The 27429-nt window shown below is 36.3% G+C and overlaps 1 protein-coding gene across 1 annotated transcript in view; it reads left to right on the forward strand.

The window, feature by feature from the left end:
* Positions 1-27429, forward strand: part of JAK2 (Janus kinase 2) — a 127595-nt gene that overhangs the window by 44327 nt on the left and 55839 nt on the right. The window contains exons 3-5 of the mRNA XM_044265992.1: positions 1770-2020; positions 15674-15797; positions 24427-24544. Of these exons, the coding sequence (XP_044121927.1) occupies positions 1801-2020; positions 15674-15797; positions 24427-24544 (462 nt within the window). The 5' untranslated portion in view covers positions 1770-1800. The remainder of the gene's footprint in view (positions 1-1769; positions 2021-15673; positions 15798-24426; positions 24545-27429) is intronic.

Consider the following 27429-nt stretch of genomic DNA (forward strand, 5'->3'; position numbering starts at 1 on the left):
TCATGTTTAGCTGCTAGTTAGATGCTTGTGTAATTGCCCTACTTCATTTTCAAACAAAAGTGTGTAAAGCAGCAGTCTTGATTTTCCTTACCTGCCAGTATCAAGGGGCAAAGTCTTCATTTTCTCATTTCCATTAATGGTATTATAGATCTCCTAAACCTGAAATAGTCACACCGTCTAAACCTGAAATATTCATACCGTCTTTTACTCCTGGTTTTAAAAACTTTTTTTTATATAGTTGAAACACAGTGTTGCATTAGTATCAGGTGTACAGTATAGAGATTCAGCATCTCTATACATTATGCTGTGCTCACAAGTGTAGCCATCAACACTATTATACTATTGTACACTATTATAGTATTACTATGTTCCCTGTGCTGTGTCTTTTATTCCTGTGACTTATTCATCCCATAACTGGACTCCTGTCTTCTTCTTTATTCAGTTAATTACCAAGTTGCTTGAATTCTTGCTGTTACATTACCATTCATCATTCAACTGTTGAAGTTTCACTTCAGGATCTTACTTCTACCTGGACTGTTGCAGTCGCCTTTTAACTGTTTCTGGTTTCAACTTTCTAATTCATCATTGACTGTAGGATAAAGTTTAACTTCTTTGATCTGATTTATTTATTTGTATATTTATTCTTAAGTGGGCTTCATGCCCACCGTGGGGCTTGAACTCATGACCCTGAGATTAAGAGTCACATGACCTACCAACTGAGCCAGCCAGGTGCCTCTTAAGTTCTTTGATCCGATATTCAGATTTTTCTTAATATTGTACTATAGCAGTTAGGTTTGCATTCATTTACAAATACTAAGATGTCTGGTGGTAGATAGGTGATTCTTGACATTGATTTGGATGCTTAAGTTTGCTAGGTCTTTTATTCTCTTGGCATTTTCTTCCTGGTTGCTCCATGGTTTTAAAGTGACTGCCCTACCCTGTATTTATGCTCAGAGGCAGGTAGGAAGAAAATGAAAGGGGAAAAGCAAAAGGCAAAAAGCCAAGTCAACTTCCTTTTAAGGAAGACTCCTAGAAGTACCACCCAGTAACCTCACTTAAATCTCATTTGTTGAAACTGATTCACTGGGCTATCCATCTGCGGGAAAGTACAGTTCTTTGGGGGTATGTTGCTCTCTCCAACAAAACTGGTCTGTAACGAGGAAGGAAAAATGTTTTTTGGGTATGTAGTTGCAATTTGCCACAAATATCTTTTTTTTTAAAATCATTTTCTAAATGGCATAACTTCTCAAATACTATACTTCAGGCCAGTAAATTAGAATTGATCTTGAACCTTCCTACTTCTCAGCACAGTTCTATTCTCTCATTTATACAAATCCAGTCTGTTGTACAGAATCAGTTTTAAATGTGACCTCTCTAATAAAACTCATCAGTTTTAACCCAGTTTGAAATGTTATTTACCCCCTCCAGACACCCAATAAGCAATTGTCATAGTAATTCATTTGTTGAGAATTTATGTTGCCTAGTGGGATCTCTTCTGTCCTGTGACTAATTTTGTTTGTTTGTTTTGTTAATATTACATATCTGTATTATGTTTCCTCAGTTAAATTGTAAACTTCAGCTTTATGGTCCTTGTCCACAGGAAGTTTATAATCTCAATTTCTCTCACTATGCTTTGTATAGTAGTACACAGTATTTATTCAGTTAATGAATTTAACAAAGTGACTGCTTTCGGTGAAGCCTTCTTTATATATGAGAGATGCCGTATCAGTATCACTTCATTCTGTAACTTACTGTTTTTTTCTTAACAGGCAAATGTTCTGAAAAAAACTCTGCGTGGGAATGGCTTGCCTTACAATGACAGAAATGGAAGGAACATCCGTATCTCCTGTACATCAGAATGGTGATATTCCTGGAAATGCTAATCCGGTGAAGCAAATAGATCCACTCCTACAAGTGTATCTTTATCATTCTCTTGAGAAAGCTGAAGGAGAGTATCTGAAGTTTCCAACTGGGGAGTATGTTGCAGAAGAAATTTGTGTTGCTGCGTCTAAAGCTTGTGGTACATATTTTTAAAAAATTATTTTCTCCCTTTTATGCTCCTGTAATACAGTGTGCATGTATAATGTATTATTTTTTATTTTTTAAAATGCTTATATGGCAGTGTGCTTTCAAAGAAGAGCTGCTAGAGCTTGGAGACCTGCATGCTACCTGGTGCTGCCTCACAATGAGGGCTCTGCAGGCGCTGAGCTCCTCGGTTGCCCCAGGTGCAGCTCTGTAAGTGCCTGGTGCAGCAGCTGCCGCCATACGGTTCAGACAGCAAATTTGATGGAGTGTGTTATTTGCAGCAGGGGAGAGTACACAGGCCCAGCGAGAATGGCTGTCTCCACCTAGATTTCAAAGGGTGGAGCCCCCCAAATCCATAGGGGCTGGGCAGCCGGGAGTCTTGGGGCCAACCACTGGTAAACAAGGACGGAAACCTTGTCCCAATGTGTCCTGTAGGCAAGACCTTTGCCCTAGTGGGCTGGGAGGACAGATTGTCATGTCAAAGAAGATTATTCTCGAGCCTTGGATCTGATAGAATTTGCCCTGTTGGGTTTTAGACTTGCTTAGGACCGTAATTCCTTTTTTTCTGCTTCCTTTTGGAACAGAAATGTCTATCTTATGGCTGTTCTGTCATATTTTGGAAGCATTTAAATTGTTCGAGTTCACAGATTCACAGCTGGAGGGCAGTTTGCTTAAAGATGAATGAATGGTACCTTGAGTCTCACCCAAATATGATTTAGTTGGTATTCAGATGAATCTTTGAACTTCAGACTTTTGAGTTGATGCTGGAATGAGTTAAGATTTGGGAGGGCTGCTGGGATGGAGTGAATATATTTTGAATGTGAAAGGATGTGAATTTTGGGGTACCGGCGCAAAATGGTAGGTTTTTGTCGCTATGTCTTTATGTCTCCTTATCTTTTTTTTCCTGCAGTTTTTACTCTAGAAGTTTTATTTGTATTGCTTTTTAATAATTTCCATTGCCTCATCATGTTTATGTTTTGTATTACCTTCTTTACCAGAGGGAATATATTACAGTACCTGATTTATTTGTCATTTGTAGGTATCCTTCTACTGATTGATGTTTCTTCTGGTTATAGGTCATATTTTCCTGCTTTTTTGAATGCCTACAATTTTTTATTGGATGCTGGATATTGTAATGTATATTTTCAATTTACATTGTTACCTGCTGGATTTTGTTGTATTCTTTAAATAGTGATGGACTTTTTTCTGGCACATGGTTAGGTAATTGGTGGGTGGTTTACTTAGCTGCTTTTGAGATCTCCTCCTTTTCTTCCTTCTTCCTTTCATTAATCCAATATTTCTAGTACATTCACAGAGCCATGCAACTATCATACAGTTTTCCACCCCCAGAAAGAAACCTCTTACCCATCAGAAATCATTTCCCATTTCTTTCCCAGCTCCCAACAACAAATATACTTATTTCTCTATGAATTTGTTTATTTGGAACATTTCATATAAGTGGAATCAGCCATATGTGGTTTTTTTTTTTGTGACAAGGAGTTGAATTCCTGAGTCATACTGTGACTTTGTGCTTAACGTTTTGAGGAACCACCAGAATATTTTCTGGGCACCTAAATCATTTTACATTTCCACCACCAGTGTATGAAGGTCCCAATTTTTCCATGTCCTGATCAACACTTGTTATTACCTGTCTTTCTGATGAATGACACTGGTGGGTGTGAAGTGGTATCTCATTGTGTTTTTTTGAAAAACTTTTACTGATAAATGATCCATATTTCATACTTTTAGAAAGGGTACATTTCAGTGATTTTTAGTATCACCAGTCAATTTTAGAACACTTTTTCACCCCCAAAGAATCTCTGAGCTTATTGACTATCACTGTCAAATCCCCTCATCCCTCTCCAGCCTCAGGCATCCCTTAATCTATATTCTGTCTCAATACATTTGTTTGTCTAGATATTTCATATAGATGGGGTCATATAATAGGTGACCCTTTGTTACTAGCTTCTTATACTCATATGATAGCCGATTGCCATGAAAATATTTAGTAAAAGTTGAAAGATTTTTATGATTTGAAGAGAAACTCCAGAATATTCTACTCATGCAGTTTTTGTGAAGTTCATCCATCCTGTACCATCTGTCAGTACTTCATTCTTTTATGACTAGATAATTATGCTGTTGTATGGATAATGCAATGTATGATTTAATTGTTAATCATTTGCTGGACATTTTGACTGTTTTGATCTTTGTCTATCATGAATAATGTTCCTGTGAACATTGTATACAGATTTGTGTACAACGTGGACAGATGATTTCATTTCTGTGTGTATACCCAGGAGTGGAATTGTGGGTCAAATGGTAACTCTATGTTTAACTCTATGTTTAACTTCTTGAGTATTTTCCTAAGTGGCTGTACCATTTTTTTGTTCATACCAGTATGTGTCAGGGTTCTGATTATTCCACATCCCTAATGACACTTGTTGTTATATGACTTTTAAAACTTACATCCATTCTAATGGGTATAAAATGGTATCTTATTGTAGTTTTAATTTTTTTTTTTCCTGATTACCAATTCTTTTGAGCATCATTGCAGTGGTTATTGGCAATTTATGTATCTTCTTTGGAGAAATGTCTATTCATATCATTTGTCCCTTTTTTAAATGTTTTTTGTTTGTTTGTTTCTTGTTGAGTTGTTAATAGTTATATTTTCTAGATACAGATCCTTTATCAAATATATGATTTGGAAGTCTTTTCTCCCATTTTGTGTTTTGTCTTTTCACTGTCTGGATCTGGTAATGTCCTTTGAAGCAAAGATTTTCCATTCTAATGAAACCTTGTTTATTTATTTTTGTTGTTGTTGCTTGTGTTTTTGTGTCATATCTAAGAATCTATTTCAAAAATCCAAGTTCTTGGAGAATGGCCCCTGTAGTTTCTTCCAGGAACTTTATAGTTGTAGTTTTGCTTCAGTTTGAGTTTGTTTTGTAGCTGGTTTGAGGTAGAGGTGCAGTGTCACTCTTTTGCATGTGAATGTGTGTTGATGACTTCTACCATTTTGTATAGTGTTCATAATTTTTGTCTATGTTGTACCATGTATTAGTACATTATTCTTTTATGGCTGAATAATATTCAGCTAAATAGTATCAAATACATGGTACAACATGGATGAACCTTGTAAATATTATAGGAAGTGTAAAAAGCCAGTAACAAATGGATATCTACACTCAAATCCCAGCACCATTTGATGAAGAGGCTATGATTTCCCCACTCAGTAGTCTCAGAACCCTTTCAAAGTATCATTTGGCCATAAATGAGTGGGTTTGTTTCTGGATTTTCAGTTCTGGTGTCTATATATCTTAATGCCAATACCATACTCTCTGCATTATTATAGCTTTGTAAAAAGTTTTATAATCAGGAATTGTGAGTTTTCCAACTTTCTTCTTTTTTGAGATTGTATTTTTTTCATCCTTTTATTAGATTTTGTGTTAGAGTTTTTGTACTGTTCTTTTAGGATTATCCTAGATACCACAATGTACATTTTTGGCTTATTACAATCTTAAGCTAGTATGTTATAATTTTCTAAACAATTCAAGAACTTGAGAGCAGTTTAACTCCATTTACTTCTTTTCACTTTTGGTACCATTGGTATCATATGTATTATTTCTGTAGACATCATAAACCCCACAGGGCACTCATATTATTGTTGCTTATTTACTCTTTCCTTTGTTATTTATTCTTTCCCATGCTTCCACCTGACATCATTTCCCTTCAGCTTAAAGAACTCCTTTTAGTATTTCTGTATCACAGGTTTGCTGATGACCGATACCTTCAGCTCTTACTTATCTGAGAATGTCTTTTCTTTCTGACTTCTTTTTTGAAAGATATTGTCACAGGGCATAGAATTTCTGGTTGGCTTTTTTTCATTCAGTATTCTCAATATGTCATATTCATTCATTGTCTTTTGGCTTCCCTGGTTCTTGTTGAAAAGTTACCTATTAATCTTTTATTTCTCCTTTGAAGGGAATATGTTTCTACACTCTGGTTACTTCTAAGATTTTTACTTCTAAGATTTTTCTTTCTGTTGTTCATCTTTAGCAGTTTGACTGTGGTGTACCTTTATGTTGTTTTGTCTTTATTTTGCTTTGGGCTCTCTGATCTTGCTGAATTTGTAGGTCAGTATCTGTTTAGCTTTGGAAAATTCTGGGCTATTCGGTTACATGTAAATTAGGTCTGTTTGACAGGTCTTAAATGCCTTTTATACTCTCTTCAGTTATTTCCATTCTGTTATTTTCTTGTCCTTCAATTTGGGTGCTTTCTGTTGACTTGTTATTGTGTTGACTAATTCTCTCTTCTGTAGTATATTGTGTGTTGTTAAATCGATCTGTTGGTCCACAGTTTAGTAGTATCAATATCACCAGGGAAGTTGTTAGAAATGCAGTATCTCGGGCCCGTCCCAGAATCAGTGAATAAGAAACTATCTTTTTCAACAAAACCATACTTTTCAAGGTTTTCAGCAAAAACCATGGAAGCCAAAAGACAGTCTCCAGGTTGTTATAGGGATAAACATTAAATTTTTTTTTTTAAAGATTTTATTTATTTATTTGACAGAGAGAGATCACAAGTAGGCAGAGAGAGAGGGGAGGAAGCAGGCTCCCCGCTGAGCAGACAGCCCGATGCGGGACTCGATCCCAGGACCCTGAGATCATGACCCGAGCGGAAGGCAGCGGCTTAACCCACTGAGCCACCCAGGCAGTACTGGTATGGCTCATTCTAGCTTATTCAGTTAGAGAGAACAAAAAACCCTGTTTATTTATTTATGCAGTTTATGAAGCCCAGTTAGGATATACTCTTGGAATCTTTACAGTGGAACCCATGTTATGTGCCATGTACTTTGCCAGGTGCTTTATTCAGATTATAGCATTTTATCCTTCCAACTATCTTATGAACTCAGTTTTCTGTCCTTAATCTTAGTTGATGAAGTATAAGCTTAGATTAACTACCACAAGTTTACCTAGCTAGTAAATGGCCGAGCTCAGACTTGACTCCTATCAGACTCTAAGCTAATGGTGTATAGATTATCACTGTTTAAACTGGGATCCTTTCGAGGTGAAAAGATAGGCTATTAATGATTATGCTGGAACAGCAGACAAACCAAACCTGTCTTGGTCCAGCCAGGTTATATGCTCCTCCTGTTTGTAGTTCTATGCTGTATAGCACCTTTCTTTTCTTTTCTGTTTAGCTATTTTTAGCTTCAGGAGCATTTACAGCAGATCCTTTATGAATATATACATTTTACGTATTCTGCTTACAATTACGTAGAATAACTAAATCCTAATGTGCATTCAGTTTATACATTATCTCTTCAGAAGCCTTCATTGAAGTCTTTACTTCATTTGACTCTCTCTCTCTCTCTTTTTTAAAAGATTTTATTTATTTATTTGACAGAGAGAGAGATCACAAGTAGGCAGAAAGGCAGGCAGAGCGGTGGGGGGAGGCAGGCTCCCTGCTGAGCAGAGAGCCCGATGCGGGACTCGATCCCAGAACCCTGAGATCATGACCTGAGCCGAGGGCAGCGGCTTAACCCACTGAGCCACCGAGGTGCCCCACATTTGACTCTCTTGGTAAATGTTTTTACCTCTGTTAAAACCAGAGCTGAATAGAAATTAAAGTGGAAAAAAAAAAGAATTTTACTTAATAAACCATTTTATTGGGAGGATATTCCAGTATAGAAGTGTTTTTGACTGAATGACTAGAGCCTGAACAGGTGGGGTTTTATAGCCAAGGAAGAAGATCAGCAGGGGCATTGGTGAATGGAAAATTACTAAGGGTAGACATCAAGTCTAGGGGAATTCAACCAGCCTAATACGATTCTGCCATAGTTAGGCCAAGGTGCTCTGTTATCATCTGGTTGATAATAGGGGTTAGATATCAAAAGTGTGGAACTTTTACTCAATGGACTTAGCAGGATTCTTGCTAAAACTTGATTCTACGCAGAAGAACATGTATGAGCCTTATTGGGGAGGATTCAGAGGAGCCTTGCTAAAATCTGGGCAAGCAAAGAATATTTTTCATCTCTCCCCTGTACTTCTTTGTTTTCTTATGGTCTTTACTATCATTTCACTTACCCTTTGAAATTGTAGTTCCCCAGTGGCATCTCTGAGTCATCTGCTACAATGTGAGATCCTTAAAGTTGGGCACTATTTTTATTTTTATATTTCCTATGGCCCTCTTGTACTTATTATGGAATAGGGACTCTGTTAATATTAATAGATATTGATCAGATATGATGACTGTTATTGCTCTAGAATGATATGGAACTGAATTGCAGTAATGATAATGGCTTGGAAAATAATCACATTAAAGTGCTTTTAATAAATAAAAATACAAATAATTTGGACTTGGTGTATAGGGAAAGAGTTAAAATGACTGAGGTTTCTGTGTAGTCCTATTTTTTCAATATAATGTATGTCTCAAATACAATGTCATTGCTTTTTCAACCCAATTAACATGAACCAAGAAAAATGATATAAGTCTTAATGTATAATTGCCATTTTGGAATAAGATATCAGTGTGAGTAGTGCTGGCTTTGGCAGCACATATACTAAGATATCAGTGTGACTAAACATCACTGTAAGCACTGTGTTTTGCTGTTTGTTTGCAGGGTGACTTAACTTTTTATTTATTTTTTATTTTTTTACTTTTGGTGTGTATCCCCTTTTTTTCCTGACCCTTTTGTGCCAATTTATATAGATCCATTCATTTTCCTATTTTGATGCCTATAATTAAGGTTTGCAGTCCAATTTGAAGGAATCATTATTCATTCTTTTAAAAAATACTAGTGATTCATCGATACGAACTCACTTTTCCCACTTTGTATGATTGTGCTCTTGTTTGAAAATCATGACCATTGTCTTCTTTTAAAAAATCCCTGTTATCGGGGCACCTGGGTGGCTCAGTGGGTTAAAGCCAGTGCCTTCGGCTCAGGGCATGATCCCAGGGTCCTGGGATTGAGCCCCGCATCGGGCTCTCTGCTCAGCGGGGAGCCTGCTTCCTCCTCTCTCTCTGCCAGCCTCTCTGCCTACTTGTGATCTCTGCCTGTCAAATAAATAAATAAAATCTTAAAAAAAAATCCCTGTTATCATATGCTTAGAGTAATGGTTCCATATACAGTTTTTTTTTTTTTTTTAAAGATTTTATTTATTTATTTGACAGATCACAAGTAGGCAGAGAGGCAGGCAGAGAGAGAGAGGAGGAAGCAGGCTCCCCGCTGAGCAGAGAGCCCGATGCGGGACTCGATCCCAGGATCCTGAGATCATGACCTGAGCCGAAGGCAGCGGCTTAACCCACTGAGCCACCCAGGCGCCCCTCCATATACAGTTTTGTTTGCCCGATTACATTTAAACTAAATGCTATTTTTTTTTAAGATTTTATTTATTTATTTGACAGAGAGAGATCACAGTAGGCAGAGAGGCAGGCAGAGAGAGGGAAGAAGGCTCCCCGCTGAGCAGAGAGCCCGATGCGGGACTCGATCCCAGGACCCTGAGATCATGACCCGAGCCCAAGGCAGTGGCCTAACCCACCGAGCCACCCAGGTGCCCCTAAATGCTATTTTTTTGTTAAGATTTTCTTCCCAGTATTTTCTCTTCCTAAGGCAATTTTGTATCAGGTCCATTATGGCCCTTTCCTGGGCATTTTTATCTTCGGCTCTGTCTCTTATATACCTAGAACACTGGCTATGTGAAGCATTTCATGGGGAGAGGTGAGGTGGTAGATAGATAGATAAAAGAAATAATATGTGCAAGGCTCTGAGACACGAGATTACCATGCTAACTCCATGATTGACTGGGTGATGTTATTCAAATTTTCAAGTTTAAAATATTTTTTAGTACATAATTAGCCTAGATCAAAGTGGTATTCAGGTAAAATAACTATTTCTCCAGTTATTTGAATGGCATTATTTTCTGTCATGGTTATTTTAAAATTCGGAGAATGACAGGCCATCATTCTCTATAGTTTCAAGGTGATTTACATGATGAGCTTTTATCTTGGTATTGATTAATATCTTTTGACATGAGGCCTTACCATTTTTATTTAATGAATTCTTTTTTAAAAAGATTTTATTTATTTATTTGACAGACAGAGATCACAAGTAGGCAGAGAGGCAGGCAGAGAGAGAGGAGGAAGCAGGCTCCCCGCTGAGCAGAGAGCCCAATGCGGGGCTTGATCCTAGGACCCTGGGATCATGACCTGAGCTGAAGGCAGAGGCTTTAACCCACTAAGCCACCCAGTTGCCCCAATGAATTCTTTTTTAAAAAGATTTTTCAATGAAACAAGATGAACTCAGAGAGGGAGATAAACTATTAGAGATGCTTAATCTCAGGAAACAAACGGAGGGTTGCTGGAGGGGAGGAGGTGGGAGGGATGGCGAGGCTGGGCGATGGACATTGGGGAAGGTATGTGTCATGGTGAGAAAAAAATTTCAAAAAAAATTAAAAATTTAACAAAAAAAGTTTTTTCTCAGCTAGGGGTATCACGTTGCCTGATTTCAAGCTATATTACAAAGCTGTGATCACCAAGACGGGATGGTACTAGTACAAAAATAGATACATAGATCAATGGAACAGAATAGGGAGCCCAGATATGGACCCTCAAGTCTATGGTCAACTAATCTTCGACAAAGCAGGAAAAAAGTATCCAATGGAAAAAAGACAGTCTCTTCAATAGATGGTCCTGGGAAAATTGGACAGAATCTTTTCATATAGAAGAATGAAACTTGATCATTCTCTTACACCATACACAATGATAAGCTCTAAATGGTTGAAAGACCTCAATGTGAGACTGGAATCCATCAAAATCCTAGTGGAGAACATAGGCAGTAAACTCTTCGACATAGGCCACAGCAACTTCTTTCAAGGCAACAGCACTTGCCTAAAAAAGGCAAGTGGGAAAAAAAAAGCAAAAATGAACTATTGGAACTTCAAGATCAAAAGCTTCTGCACGGCAAAGGAAACAGTCAACAAAACAAAGAGACAACCGACAGAATGGGGGGAGATATTTGTACTACAGACAAAGGGCTGATATCCAAGATCTGTAAAGAACTTAAACTCCACAGCCAAAAATCAAGTAAGTCAAAAAGTGGTCAGAAGACTTGAAGAGACATTCTCCAAAGAAGACAGACAGATGGCTAACAGATGAAAAAATGTTCAACCACATTAGCCATCAGGCAAATACCACCTTATACCAGTTAGAATGCCAAAAGTTGACAAAGCAAGAAACAACAAATGGTGGAAAGATTGTGGAAAAAGGGGAACCCTCTTACACTGTTGGTGGGAATGCAAGTTGGTGCAGCCACTTTGGGAAATAGTATGGAGGTTCCTCAAAAACTTAAAAATAGAGCTACCCTAATGACCCAGCAATTGCACTACTGGGTGTTTACCCCAAACGTATAGATGTAGTGAAAAGAAGGGTCACATGCACCCCAGTGTTCATAGCAGCAGTGTCCACGATAACCAAAATGTAGAAGGAACCAAGATGCCCTTTAACAGACAGAATGGATAAAAGTGTGGTCCATATATATAATGGAATATTACTCAGCCATCAGAAAGAATGAATACCCAGCATTTGCATCAACATGGATGGAACTGAAGGAGATTATGCTAAGTGAAATAAGTCAAGCAGAGAAAGACAATTAAATGGTTTCACTTATTTGTGGATCTTAAGGAATAGTATAGAGGATATTAGGAGAAGGAAGGGAAAAATGAAGGGGTGGGAATCAGAGGGAAGAAGAACCATGAGACGCTTTGGACTCCAGGAAACAAACTGAGGGTCTTAGAGGGGAGAGAATGAGGGGATGGGTTAGCCTGGTGATGGGTAGTAAGGAGGGCATGTATTGCATGGAGCACTGGGTGATATATGCAAACAATGAATCATGGAACACTACATCAAAAACTAATGATGTACTGTATGGTGACTAACATAACATAATTTAAAAATTCTAAAAAGTTTTTCACTACTGTACTTTTAACCTTTCTTTTCTCTTCATCCCATCTTAGTAACTGGGGCAGTAATCTCTTGTGTATCCTTCTATTATTTTTTCCTTGATCATATAAATACATCATATCATATATGGAGACGTAATCCCCCTGCCTCCTATACATACACACAGTCATTAGGATTTTGAGGTTATTATTTAATATATTGAAATCATATTTTATGCTTCTTGCATTTATCATGAAAACATATAGTGTGGAAAATTTATTCAAGCCACACACTTTTGCATTAATGCTTTTTATTGAGTTTCCTAATATTCTGCTCCATGGATTGCATTACCATATTTTTAAAATTTTTTCTACTCTTGAATTTACATTTTCTTGCTGCTGTACTTTTAGGAGTACATTGCTGGGTTGAAAGGTTGACATTTCTAGCAATTATGCAACAGAGTCCCTTTTCACCTCATCCAATCAGCCCTAGATGTTATCCCTTCTATTTTTCCTAGCTGAGTGGTATAAAGTGATTATTATATAATTTTGATTTGCATTTTCTTCAATATTAGATATTACCTCCTTTCACATGTTTATTAGTTATTACTCTTATAATTGCTCTGTTGTGACTAACTTACATCCACTTTTTGCCATTTTCACTTTTATTTTGCATTTTTAATCCTGATTTTTTTATTATAAAATATTTAAAGTAATACTTTGCATAGAAGAATATAATACATATCAGTGTAGTCACCACGCAACATTTCAAATGTATTATTTTGCCGTTTTCACATTTTCCTCTGATTCATTGTTATGAAGAATTACATTAATTTTTCCAGTTAAGCCATTTCAACTGTTGTAAGACAAATGAACTTTGTCTTAATTTTCTTTAAAGAAATGTTATGGGATTTGGTTTGCTGATAATTAAAATGGTTAGGGTTTTTCTGTCTGTTTATGATGTTCCGCTGGTTTTGGTGTCATAGTCAAACTAAGCTCACAAATTATGTGAATTTCCCTATTCTCTCTCTCTTTTTTCTATAATAGTATACAGAAGATTAGAATTGTCTTTCATGTTTCATTGAACTCACATATAAACTTCCTCTGGGCCTAATTGTGTTTTTTCCTTTCTTCTTGTTGCTTCTCTTACCTCCCTTCCTTTCTTCTTCTTTATTTTTTTTACATGAATATATTATTGTTCCTTTTGAAGTTTTTTGTTCTTGAATCCATTTTTTAAAGTTATATCTGTTTTTAATATTGTCTGTCTGCATTTTCAAATTTATTGGCATTATCTATTCTCTTTTTGTCTTCATAACCTATAATTACACTTTAAAAATCATTAGGGTTCATCTGTTTTTTTTTTCCATGCTCAGATTTGACAAAAGCTTGTTTATTTTGTTGGTCAATGCAAATAATGAGCTTTTATTTTGTTGATTCTCTTTACTGAATCTTTATTCTATTAACGTAGGTGCTTTCACATTCTTTCAGCTCTCTTAGAGATTACACTGTTGGATTTTTTTGGGTTTTGTTTTTTGTTTTTTTTAAGGGTTTTATCTATTTATTCAACACAAAGAGAGATCACAAGTAGGCAGAGAGGCAGGCAGAGAAAGGAGGAAGCAGGCTCCCCGCTGAGCAGAGAGCCTGATGTAGGACTTGATCCTGGGACCTTGAGATCATGACCTGAGCCGAAGGCAGAGGCTTAACCCACTCAGCTACCCAGGCGCCCCATGCTGTTGTTTTTTTTAATGTAGTGTTAGATAGTTCTGTTATTTTCTGATATAAATAGATTAAAGCTATAATTTTCCCTCTTATGTATCAGCTTAGTTATATTCCATAATTTTATTTTTATTAATCTTTTTAAAAATACTTACTTGCTTATTTTAGAGAGAAAGAGAGTGTGTGTGCACGTTGGGGGGCAGCTTCAAGCTGACCCCATGCTGAGCACAAAGCCCAATATGGGACTCTGTCTCACAACCTGTGAGATCATGACCTGAGCTGAAACCGAGTCGGCCAGTTAGCCTAGTGAGCCACCCAGGTGCTCCTATTCCTTAATTTTTAATACACATTATTAATCATCATTCATTATAAATACTCTTTAGTTTCTGTTATAATTTCTCCTGTGACCTGTGAGGTCTTTAGAAATGTGTGTAAATACAAGAATGAATGCAAGGATACAGTTTAAAAGTTACTTTTATATTGTGTAACTTACTGAAATTATTACATATCTAGGAGTAAGCAGTTGTGATAATTTTAATAAAAATTGTAAATCGTCAGTGTGTCAAGTTGGTGTCATTTTTGTTTACAGTGGAAAAGAATGAAAACATTATTAGAATAAATATATTTTGGGTTTTTTTTGAGGCATATATTTTTAAGTATATAGGTTTAAATATTTTTTAAATATTTATTTTTTATTTAGTTGAAGTGTAGTTAGAGAACATGGTGTGTGTGATTATTCTCTAGCACTTTGGAAGACTGTGTATTTTCTGTGTGCTGGAAAGTAATGTGCATTAATTAATTGTGTGGCTTTGCTGTTTCATATGTTTTTTTAAGAAGTTCAATAGCTGGGGCGCCTGGGTAGCTCCGTGGGTTAAGCCTTGCCTTTGGCTCAGGTCATGATCTTGGGGTCCTGGGATCGAGCCCCACATCGGGTTCTCTGCTCAGCGGGGAGCCTGCTTCCTCCCCCCCTCCCCTGCCTCCCTGCCTACTTGTGATCTCTGTCAAATAATAAAAATAAATTTAAAAAATAAATAAATAAAAATTAAAAAATTGAAAGTCCAATAGCCTTCAAACCTTTGTTAATATAGCTCCTAAAATATCTTTGAAAAAAAATCACATACCCTTGCAATTTAAGTTGACATTTAAAATTTTTCACTGTAAGTTTAAGTAGTGCAGAAGACATAGTTACTAGTGCACTGTGTAAAATTTGACATTTAAAAATAAAACTTCTGTGCTAGTCTCTTAAACGTATCCAGTGACCTCTATAAATATTTCAGTTGATACCCTTATTATCAATTAAAACTACACACAAATTTTTTTTTAAGATTTTATTTATTTATTTGAGAGAGAGACAGTGAGAGAGAACATGAGCGAGGAGAAGGTCAGAGAGAGAAGCAGACTCCCCGTGGAGCTGGAAGCCCGATGCGGGACTCGATCCCAGAAATCCGGGATCATGACCTGAGCCGAAGGCAGTCGTCCAACCAACTGAGCTATCCAGGCGTCCCCACACAAATTTTTTTTTAAAGATTTTATTTATTTGACAGACAGAGATCACAAGTAGGCAGAGAGGCAGGCAGAGAGAGAGAGAGGAGGAAGCAGGCTCCCTGCAGAGCAGAGAGCCCGACGTGGGGCTCGATCCCAGGACCCTGGGATCATGACCTGAGCTGAAGGCAGAGGCTTTAACCCACTGAGCCACCCAGGCGCCCCTAAAACTACACACAAATTTTAATTGACCTTTCTGTGTAAGAAAACGAAAAAAATTGGTTAAGATGTTTTTTAAAATCTGAAATAGTTCCAGCAGTCATATTTTAAAATGTAGGGAAAAAAGATTTAATTAAGAATTCAGTTGTAAGCCATGTTGAACCAAAAGATATCAACTGCTACTGCATTCGTGCTGATTAAGAGTTGTTATTTTTAATGCCATTATAAATTAATGGATGTTATATAAATGTACTTGTTAGTATCTGTAATCATTTCTTTTTCTACTTCTTTCCTAGGAATCACACCTGTGTATCACAGTATGTTTGCTTTAATGAGTGAAACAGAAAGGATTTGGTATCCGCCCAACCATGTCTTCCATATAGATGAATCAACCAGGCACAATGTACTCTACAGAATAAGGTACTTTCTCCAATAAAGTGATTCATTTAATTGTGAAAAGGCAAAGTGAGAGAAATTATCAAACATATTTTTAAATTGCAAGGTAATTTATAATAGAGACCAGAACTTCATTTAAGATATTTTGTCCACCAGAAGACATGTTTTTATATAGTTTTTCACTAGACTGCTCTGAGCTTTTCTGGTGGGATGCTACTTTACCACTTGTGATTATAAATTAAATTTTAAAATGATGAGAATGCCCTTTACTAGCAAAATCCCAAATATTTGGAATATTGTTAGTTTCCCAGGAAATTCAGTGTTTTGTGCAGTAAAATATAATCTCACATCTCTTTTTAATAATTTAATTTTTAAAGTTGAAGTGAAGGAAAGATATGATTTTGCCAGTGTTTTTTTACAGCCTCATATTATTAGTTAATTTATTTCATAATTTATAGACATCTGTAGTACCAATATAGAGCAATCCAGAGGTGCTTTTCTACTCAAAGGCTAAAACAAAGAAATAAGTTTGATCTGTGGCTTTTATGAAATAGATTCATTCCATTGCAGTGTCAGTGTTGCACAGTAAAAAAGCACTTGGATTCCTTCATGATCTTAAAGAAAAAAAACGAAGCCTTAAAAAAAACTAAGACTCAAGAGAAACAGCCTTAGCAGGCAGCAAATAATATTCTCAAATGGTGAGGTGTTAGAAGCAATCTCTGTAAAATCAAAAACAAGATAGAAAACAAAGAAAGCCACCACCACTGCTTCTGTTTAGGATTTCAGTGGAGTTCCTAACAAGTACAGTAAGATAAGAAAAATGAATAAAATATTTAATAATTGTGAACAAAGAAATAAAGAGTCATTTTTTTGGAGATGATATGATTGTTAACGTAGATAATGTAAACAACTTTAGGCATCAGTAATAAGCATTTAGAAGAGTGCTAGATCTGTATGATCAGTATGTTAAAAAATCAGTATTTCTATACTCCACATATAGAAAAGAGGTCATTTAAAATAACTAGTAACAACAAAAAATGCAAAGTACCTAGGATTAAATCTATCCAAAGTTGTATAAGACTTCTTTGCAGGTTTAAGACTTTACAAAGTTGTATTTAAAAGAAGCGTGCTAACATGCTACATATGATTGATAAAATATCAGTATCTTCTTAAGAATATTATTTCACTTTCTGTGTAATGACTATACTTTCTGCAATTAGCATGTGTATCTTTTGATTTGAAAAGGTCTGTGGAGCAGAGGTCTACAGTCTTTTTCTGTAAAAGACCAGTAGTAAATATTTTAGGCTAAATTATCTCAGTTCTAACTATTCAGTTCTATTATTATAGTGTGAAAGCAGCCATGACTAGTAAGTAAATGAATGGTCATGACTGTGTTCCAATAAAACCTTATTTGTAAAAACTTAACAGTGGACCAGAATGGGGCTGTGAAGCAGAGTTTGCTGACCTCTTCTTAAGAATTAAAAATTGGAAACAAACAAACAAAAAAAAAGAATTAAAAATTGGGGGCACCTGGATGTCTCAGTGGGTTAAGCCTCTGCCTCCGGCTGAGGTCATGGTCTCAGGATCCTGAGATCGAGCCCCACATCGGGCTCTCTGCTTAGCAGGGAGACCCTGCTTCCCCCCTCTCTCTCTGCCTGCCTCTCTGCCTTCCTGTGATTTCTCTCTCTCTGTCAAATAAATAAATAAAATCTTTTTTAAAAAAAGAATTAAAAATTGTTTCTCTTATCAAATTCATGTATTTTTCCTATCCTACATGCTGTCTATAAGAGGCACACTTTATATTAAAACACACAAGTAAACTGAAAGTAAAGGATTGAAAAAGATATAACAGGCCCTCAGTAACCAAAAAGGAGCTGGCGCAGCAATATTAATATCAGACAAGATTGATTGAAAAATAAATTGTTACTAGACACAAAGAAGGGACTTTTTATAATGATAAAAGAATTAATGAGTCAGGAAAACCTAATGTTTGTTTATAATTGTTATAACTTGGATCTGATGACAGAACTCCAGAATCCATTAAACCAACAACTGACAGAATTGAAGGCAAAAATAGATAATTCCACATTAGTAGTTGAAGACTTCAATATGTGACTGTCAGTAATGGATAGGGCAGATAGACAAAAGATCAGCAAGATAAAGGAAGATTTGAGTAACACTATAAACCAGCTAGAGGTGCTTATATAGAATACTCCACCCATCAATAGCACAATCACATTCTCTAGGAGACACCACATGTTAGTCTTCAAAATGAGTCTCAATTAAGTTTTAAAAGACTGGAATAATACAAAGCATGTTCTTTGACCACAGTGGAATTAATTTCAAAATCATTAACAGAAGGAAAACTGGAAAATTCAGTAATATGTGGTAATTAACAACAGTTCTAAATAACTACTTAGTCAAAGACAAAAATCACAAGGGAAAATAGAAAATACTTTGATAGGACTAAAAATGAACATGCCCACTTGTAGTCACAGTTTAAACAGTGCTTAGGTGAGAATTCATAGCTGTGCACAGCTATGGTGAAAAAGGAGAAAGTTCTGTAATTAAGAGTATTCTACCTTAAGAAAGTAGAAAAAGAAGAGTGGAACTCAAAGCAAGTCAAAGGAAGGAAGTAATAAAGATCAGAGTAGAAATAAATGAGAAAGAGGAAGGAAAACAACAGAAAATCAAGAAACAAAAAGTTGGGGATGCCTGGGTGGCTCAGTTGGTTAAGCAGCTGCCTTCGGCCCAGGTCATGATCCCAGCGTCCTGGGATCAAGTCCCACATCGGCTCCTTGCTTGGCAGGGAGCCTGCTTCTCCCTCTGCCTCTGCCTGCCACTCTTTCTGCCTGTGCTCACTCTTCGCTTCTCTCTCTATGACAAATAAATAAAATCTTAAAAAAAAAAAAAAAGAGGGACGCCTGGGTGGCGCAGTTGGTTGGACGACTGCCTTCGGCTCAGGGCGTGATCCTGGAGTCCTGGGATCGAGTCCCACATCAGGCTCCCAGCTCCATGGGGAGTCTGCTTCGCTCTCTGACCTTCTCCCCTCTCATGCTCTCTCTCACTGTCTCTCTCTCTCAAATAAATAAATAAAATCTTAAAAAAAAAAAAAAAGTCATTAATACACTTTAAAAAAAAAAAAAAAAAAGAAACAAAAAGTTGGTTCTTTGAAAAAATCAACACTATTGATAAGTCTTTAGCTAGATTGATTGAGATAAAAAGAAGCTTAAATTATTAAAAATAATAAGAGAGAACATCTCAAGAAGAGAGAACATCAATCAATCACTGTGACATTACAGAAATAAAGACCACAGGGAACAAATTACATAGCCAAAATGAAGTGAACAAATGGCTAGAAAGAACAAACTATAGGAACTTCCAAAAGAAGAAACAGAAAGTCTGATGGACCTCTCATAAGTACAGACATCAAATTAATAATTTTTTTAAATTCCCACAAAGAAAAGCCTGGGCCCAAATGGCTTCAGTGGTAAATTCTATCGAACATTAACAAAAATTAATACCAGTTATTCACAAGAAAAATGAAAAGAAAGGAACACTTCCTAACTCATTCTGTGAGTTCAGTATTACCCTAACACTAAATCCAGGCAGACATCCAGAAGAAATGAAAACTATAGGTCAGTATTCCTTACAAATACAGGTGTAAAAGTCTTCAAAATACTAGCAAACCAAATGCAGCAATATTTTAAAAGGATCAAATACCATGACAAGGGATTTATTCTAAGAAATCTAAGGTTGCTATAATATCCCCAAATCAATCACTATAATGCACTGTATTTGTTAAAGGACCAAAACCACATGATCATCTTGTTGAAATCGAAAAAACATTTGACACAATCCAGCACCCTATTATGATAAAAATACTCAATGCAATTGGAATGGAAAGGAACTTCCTCAGTCTCACAAAGTGCTTGTACAAAAATGCCAAAGCTAATATTATCCATGATGGTAAAAGACTGATTGCTTTCTTCCAGGGATCTGGAACAAGACAAAAGATACCTATTCTTACCACTTCTTTTTAACCTTATACTGTAGATTCTAGCCAGGGAAAAGAGGAAAAAAAAAATAAAAGGCATATTGGCAAAGAAGTAAAACAATCTCTATTAATAGATGATATGGTCTTGCATATAAAAAAATCCCAAAGAGGAACACCTGAGTGGCTTGGTTGGTTGAGTGTCTGACTTTCAATTTTGGCTTGCGTCATGATCTCAGGGTCCCAGGATCAAGCTCTGAGTTGGGCGCCACACACTGTGGGGAGCCTGCTTGAGGATTCTCTCTCTGTCCATCCCTCCCCCTAAATAAATAATTTGTTTAAAAAAATCCTCAGGAATTAATAAACTATTAGAACTAAGTAAATGAGTTTAGTCATGTGGAGGATAGAGGATCAATTTATAAAAATTGGTTGTGGGGCGCATGGGTGGCTCAGTGGGTTAAGCCTCTGCCTTCAGCTCAGGTCATGATCTCAGGGTCCTGGGATTGAGCCCTGCATCGGGCTCTCTGTTCAGCAGGGAGCCTAATTCCCCCTCTTACTCAGTCTGCTGCTCTGCCTACTTGTGATCTCTCTCTCTCTGTCAAATGAATAAATAAAATATTTTTTAAAAATTGGTTGTATTTCTCTACACTAGCAGTAAACAATGCAAATGTGAAATTAAGAAAACAGTTCCATTTGCAATAACGTTTGAAGAAGTACTTAGGGATAAGCCTCATGAAAGATGTGTAAAAACTGTGCATTGAGAAAAGTAAGATATCATTGAAGGAATTTATTTTTTTTCTAAAGATTTTATTGAGAGAGAGAGCACTGGCAAGAGCACAAACCAGGGGAGCAAGTGAGGGAGAGTGAGAAGCAGACTCGCCATTGAGCAGGGAACGGGACAGCGGGCTGGATCCCAGGATTCTGGGATCATGACCTGAGACAAAGGCAACTGCTTAACTGACTGAGCCACCCAGGCGCTCCATTGAAAGAATTTAAAGAAACACTTACCTAAATGGAAAGATAGCTCATGTTTATGGATCAGAAGGCTTAATACTGTTAAATGAAAGTACTCCTAAAATTGATCTGTGTAGTTAGTAGTCTCTATTGAAATCCTAAATGTCTTTACTGCAGAAATTGGCAAGTTGATGGTAAAATTCATATAAAAATGTCAAAGGGATTTGAAATAGTCAAAACACTCTTGAAAAAGAACAAAGTTGGAAGATTTACACTTCCTAATTTCAAAACTTACTCCACAACTATAGTAATTAAGATAGCATGGTATTGGCTTAAGGATAGTTACATAGGTTAGTGGAACAGAACTAAGAGTGCAGACGTAATCCCTGATATGGTGATAGATACTTGACAAGAGTACTAAGACAGTTCATGGGAACATTCATTCATGCAACAAATGCTGCTGGGACAACTGGATATTCACATGTATAGTAATGAAGTTAGATGACTAACTCACACTATTTTCAAAACATTTACTTAAAATGAATCATAGACCTAAATCTAAGAGCTAAAACTATAAAACTCTTAGAAGACAATATAAGAGTACATCTTTGTATGCTTAGGAGTAGGCAGTGGTTTCTTCACTATGGTACCGAAAGTTAAAGTGATACAAGAAAAATAGATTAGTTGGGATTCATCAAAAGGTATGTTTGTGCATCAAAGGATGCTGTCAAGAATGTGAAAAGACAGCCCACAGAAAAAAGAACGTGTTTGTAATCATATTTAACAAAGGTTTATATTTGGAATACATAAAGAACTCTTGTTCAACAGTACAATGACAGCCAATGAAAATGAGGGCAAAGGGTTTGAATAGCATTTTTCTAAATAAGACATACAGATAACCAGTTAGCACATGAAAAGATGCTCAATATTATTATTCTTTAGGAGGAATGTAAATCATAAATACAACAGCATACCACTTTACCCCAATAGGATGACAAAGGTATAAAAGATAGATAATAACAAGTTATAAATTTTTCTAATTATCACCTTCTTAAAAAAAAGATTTTTATTTATCTATAAATAAAAGAGAGAGAGTGAGCTCACAAGCAGAGGGAATGGCAGGGGTAGAGAAAGAAGCAGTCAGGGAGCCTGACATGGGGCTTGATCCCACCACCTAGGATCATGATCTGGGCCGAAGGCAGACACTTAACTGACTGAGCCACCAGGCGCCCCTCGAATTACCACTTTTTACGTAGAGCACAGGATGCTAGATAGTGAGCCATGCTTCAACAACAGAGCACAAGAGAAACCAAAGTAGAAAAGTTTATTATTCACAGGTCCTGGAGGAAGTACCCTGCAGGCCTCCAGGGACCATATGGGGAGATCAAGGCAGAGTATAGAGACACAGGACCCAGGGCACATGCCTTTACTAGGGTTTGTGAGTGGGGTTCCAATTTTAGTTTTGGGGTTCCAAATTTAGTTCAAGCCAAAAGAGCTGGTCTTTGATAAGCCACGTGGGTGTCTTGTTGACGTATTGACTTCAGTAAGGGTTAGGTGCTGGGAGACGGGAGATTGTTAGGAAGCTGTATCAGAAACTTGTATTTGCTTGTGACGCAATAGGCTGTTCTCTAGGGGATGCATGTGCATGAGGGGCTATTGTCATTTTAAGGTCACTGCAGGCCTCTTAGCTAAACAAAATGGATGCCAAGGCAACAATACCAAAGATTAACTTAGCTAAACTCTCCACATGTGTTGGCAAGGATGTGAACTATTGAGATGATCATGTGTTGCTTTTGGAGATATAAACTAGTATAGCCACTTTTAAAAAATAGTTTGGCTGTTCCTCAAAAAGATGAACATAGAATTAACATATGATACATTGATTCCATCCCTAAGTATGTATGTAGGACTAACACGCGCACGCGCACACACACACACACACACACACACACAGTTGTACATATAGTTCTTAGCAGCAGTGTCCACAATAGCAAAAAGATGGAAACAACCCAAATGGCCATCAAGTGAAGAATGAAGAAGCAAAATGTGATTTAGCCATGCAAGGGAATATTAACTGGGCAATAAAAAGGAATGAAGTGCTAATACTTGCTATAAGGTGGATAGTCCTTAGTGAAAGAAGGTAGAAAAGGCCACATATTATATGATTCCATTTATATAAAATGGTCAGAACAGGCAAATTTATAGAGAGACTAGTGGGAATTCAGGGCTGGGGAGTAGGTGGGGTGATTTGGATATGACTGCTGATAGGTATGGCGTTTCTTTTAGTGGGGATGAAAATGTTCTGAAATTAGATTGTGGGGATGTTTGTACAGTGCTAGGTATATAGTAAAAAACATTGAGTTGTATGCTTGAAATGGGTGTACTTGAAGGTATGTGAATTATTATCTCAGTAAAGATGTAAATAAAGCAATATAGAATATTTTTAGTTTCTTTGAAGGACAAGTTTTTAACCTATTTTATTCATTCATTCATTTATATTTATGTGTAACTGACATATTAGCAGCAGATAGACAACACAGTGATTTGACAGCTATACACGTTATAAAATGCTCACCATGGTAACTGTAGTTGCCATCTATCACCATACAAAGTTACAACAATATTATTGACTATATTCCCTATATTGTACTTTTCATCCCCATGACTTATTTATTTTACAACTGGAAGTTTGTACCTCTTAATTCCCCTTTACCTATTTTGCCTATTCTCCCCTCCCCCCAATAACCACCAGTTTGTTTTCTCTGTATTTATTAGTCTGTTCCTTTTTAACTTTTTTGTTCATCTGTTTTGCTTTTTAGTTTCTCCGTATAAGTGAAGTATGATATTAGTCTTTCTCTGACTTGTTTCAGTTAGCATAATACCCTTTGGTCTACCCATGTTGTTGTGAATGGTAAAATTTCATTCTGTTTTATGGCTGAATAATAATCCATTGTGTATATACACCATACCTTCTTTATCCATTCTTCTCTTGATGGACACTTAGGTTGTTTTCACATCTTGGCTGTTGTAAATTATGCCGCAGTAAGCATAGGGGTGCCTATGTCATTTCAAATTGGGTGTTTTCATTTTCTTTGGCTAATACTTAGTAGTCGAATTATACACCCAGTTGTATGGTACTTCTGTTTTTAGTATTTTGAGATTCTCCCCACTGTTTTCCATTGTGGCCATGCCAGTTAACAGTCAGTCCTACCAAACGTGCATGAAAGGTCTCTGTTCTCCACATCTTTGCCAGCACTTGTTATTTCTTGTCTTTGTGACACTAGCCATTTTGACTAGTATGAAGTGATATCTTAGCGTGATAACCCCCATTCCTTAAAGGAAGAAGCAACTATTTGTTTTCATGCCAAATTAGTATTTTTTTAAATTCCTTTACTGATATTATTGGATTAATATTTAAAAATTTTTAATATTTTATTTCTATATTTCTCTGTTTTCTATTATTGCTTCTGCATTCTGCACATAGAAGCAGGCAGCATATTGATTTTACACTTGTGTTTCTTAATTTTCTGTCTACATTATCATGGTCTTATTCAGATTTTCTTTTGTCCCCAACTTGTATTTAACACTGTTAGTTGTGTTTTCTGGTTATGGGATAATACCTTTCAGTATGCTGGAAGTGGTTCTATGTATACATTTTGTTTACATTTTAACTATTTGAGGCTGATTGAATATTTTGTCTCCTAGATTTTACTTTCCTTACTGGTATTGTAACGGCAGCAACAGAACCTATCGGTATGGGATATCTCGAGGTGCTGAAGCTCCTCTTCTTGACGACTTTGTCATGGCCTACCTTTTTGCTCAGGTATCATTATGTTATCCTACTTGCATATGTGTTAAATGATAAGAATCTTGCTGTGTAGTATAGCTCTTCATCAGGAAAATCTTCATATGTGGGAGAATTGATTTTCTGTCTTGGATAACAGGCACAGAAAAGTAACAGAGTTGAGTCTTCTTATCACTAATTTTTAATCCCATAACTTATACATAATAGAATTTATTTTTAAATGGTTCCCTTTATTGGCCCTTCTGAAATTTTTTTTTTTTTTAGTGTTTTAGGACATTTTAAGGATTTCACAAAGTTTAGATTGTGAGTTATACAACAGGATTCATGTAAATTTGAGTATCTGGAATATAAGACAGTAAAAGTTCCTCAGAGAAACTTTTTAAAATTCCTGAACAATTTCAGACTTAATTAGTAGATAGTAAAATGTAAAGAAAGTGGGAAAGTAAACAAAAAGTGAGCTACAGTAGTTGTTTAATTCCTCATAAGAGGATGACTGGGTGTTGTTACTTGATCTGAGAGTTGTGCTCCGGTTTATTAATCCTGTTTATTAATACTGTTATATGAAATTTTTATAGTATATTTGAACATTTTGTAATGCTTTCTTAGCTATTACCTTAATTTAAACAGTAATTGAATGTTCTGTCATTAAATAACTTTTGTTTTTTATGTGCCACAAAACTGAGGAGTAGAAACAAAAGAAAAAAAAGATATAGTGCTTTTGGCTGAAGATATACTGTTGTTATCTCAGAGATGTCAGATTAAGGAGTTCTGAATCAGATTTGCTAATATCATAGGAAATTATCCCGCAGATCCTCATGGTTCACATTTCTAAGATGCTAGGAAGACTGGTTCAGTTTGTGAGCAACACATTGATAAATATTCCTTTTTTGGGGGTATGAGAACAAGCAACTTTTTTTTTAAACTTTTTTTTTTTTAATTCAGGTAAAATATACTTAGTAAAAGTTGCCATTTTAACCCTTTTTTTTTTCAACTTATTTATTTTCAGAAAAACAGTATTCATTATTTTTTCACCACACCCAGTGCTCCATGCAAGCCGTGCCCTCTATAATACCCACCACCTGGTACCCCAACCTCCCCCCCTCCCGCCCCTTCAAACCCCTCAGATTGTTTTTCGGCTATAAGAGACTCTTAATCTTAGGAAACAAAGTGAGGGTGCTGGAGGAGAGGATGGGGGATGGGATAACTGAGGGATGGACACTAGAGAGAGTACGTGTTTAATGAGCACTTGGTATTATATAAGACTGACGAAGCACAGACCTGTAGCCCTAAAACAAATAATGTATTCTGTGTTAATTAACTGAATTTAAGTTTTTAAAAAGGTAACTGATTGCTAGGTACATTCTTTTTTTTTTTTTTTAATTTTATTTATTTATTTGTCAGAGAGAGAGGGAGAGAGAGCGAGCACAGGCAGACAGAGAGGCAGGCAGAGGCAGAGGGAGAAGCAGGCTCCCTGCCGAGCAAGGAGCCCGATGTGGGACTCGATCCCAGGACGCTGGGATCATGACCTGAGCCGAAGACAGCTGCTTAACCAACTGAGCCACCCAGGCGTCCCGGTACATTCTTTTTAATACCTTGCTTTTGTTCCATTTTTTACATAGGACCAGAGAATAATAAATTATGATCATGAAGATATTCTGTGGAATTTATACCCAAAAGACAATAAATATAGGAAAAGCCATTAAGAGCAGCACTAAGAACATAACCAATCAAATGCTCATTAGAGAAAAATTACAACTGAAACAGAGTCCCAAATACCAAAGCATACTATTTTCAACTATTTTTAAACTTCCTTTTAAAAATGCAGGTGTACAAATGAAAACTGCCTTTAATTGTAACTATAGAAAAGTAGTTTTCTGGAGTTAAGAGTCTCCAGGAGGTGGGTTGAGGGGTGGGGTAACTGGGTGATGGGCATTAAGGAGGGCACGTGATGTGATGAGCACTGGGCATTATACACAACTAATGAAGCATTGACCATTATATCAACAACTAATGATGTACTATACATTGGATAATTTAAATTAAAAGAAATTTTTTTTAAGATTTTATTTATTTATTTGAGAGAGAGACAGTGAAGGAGAGCATGAGAGAGGAGAAGGTCAGAGAGAGAAGCAGACTCGCCATGGAGCCAGAAGCCCGATGCAGGACTCAATCCTGGTACTCCGGGATCATGACCTGAGCCGAAGGCAGCTGCTCAACCAACAAACTACCCAGGTGCCCCAACAGAAAGAAATATTTTTTAAATCGTTTTTCATCTTGGTAGCCGACAACATTTGAACCAAAAAATTTTATCTGCATTCACCCAGAAAAATAAAAAAACCGTTATAGACACAAAATCAGAAATGAACCAAAGAAACAACATGGAGTGAATAGACATTTTTTTGCCAAGTATATGAAATTATTAAAGATTGTTCACACGGCAGCAGATTATTTGTTGCATCGCCATATTTGATGGTATCAAGGAAATCCTCAGAAGAAAATGAATTTAAAAGGGATATCTAATTTTTGGCTTTCATTGGCTTACCACTTCTAAATCTATCTTTCTACAGTAGTGTCTTAACAGACTTCATAGTTCAGTGGCTGAACTATTTTTTAGTTATTAAAAAATATCAACATAATCTTATACTCTGATGTCATTACTGGTCAAACTTGCTTTATTCTATAAAATGCATATAATCCATCCTGATATCAATATAATCTGGATAAGTTAATTACTACCTTATGTATTTTTCTGGGCAAAGGTTTAGAGAAATAGAAACATTAAGAAATAGAAAAATTACATGTGGTATTTATTATCTAGACACAATTTAGGATTCTATTGTGAAATTATTTTGCTTTCCTAGATGAGAAAATCCTTCCTAGGAAAACAAAATTAGAAATCAATC

This window comes from Neovison vison, chromosome 9 (genome assembly GCF_020171115.1).
Source record: "Neovison vison isolate M4711 chromosome 9, ASM_NN_V1, whole genome shotgun sequence".
Lineage (NCBI taxonomy): Eukaryota > Metazoa > Chordata > Mammalia > Carnivora > Mustelidae > Neogale > Neogale vison.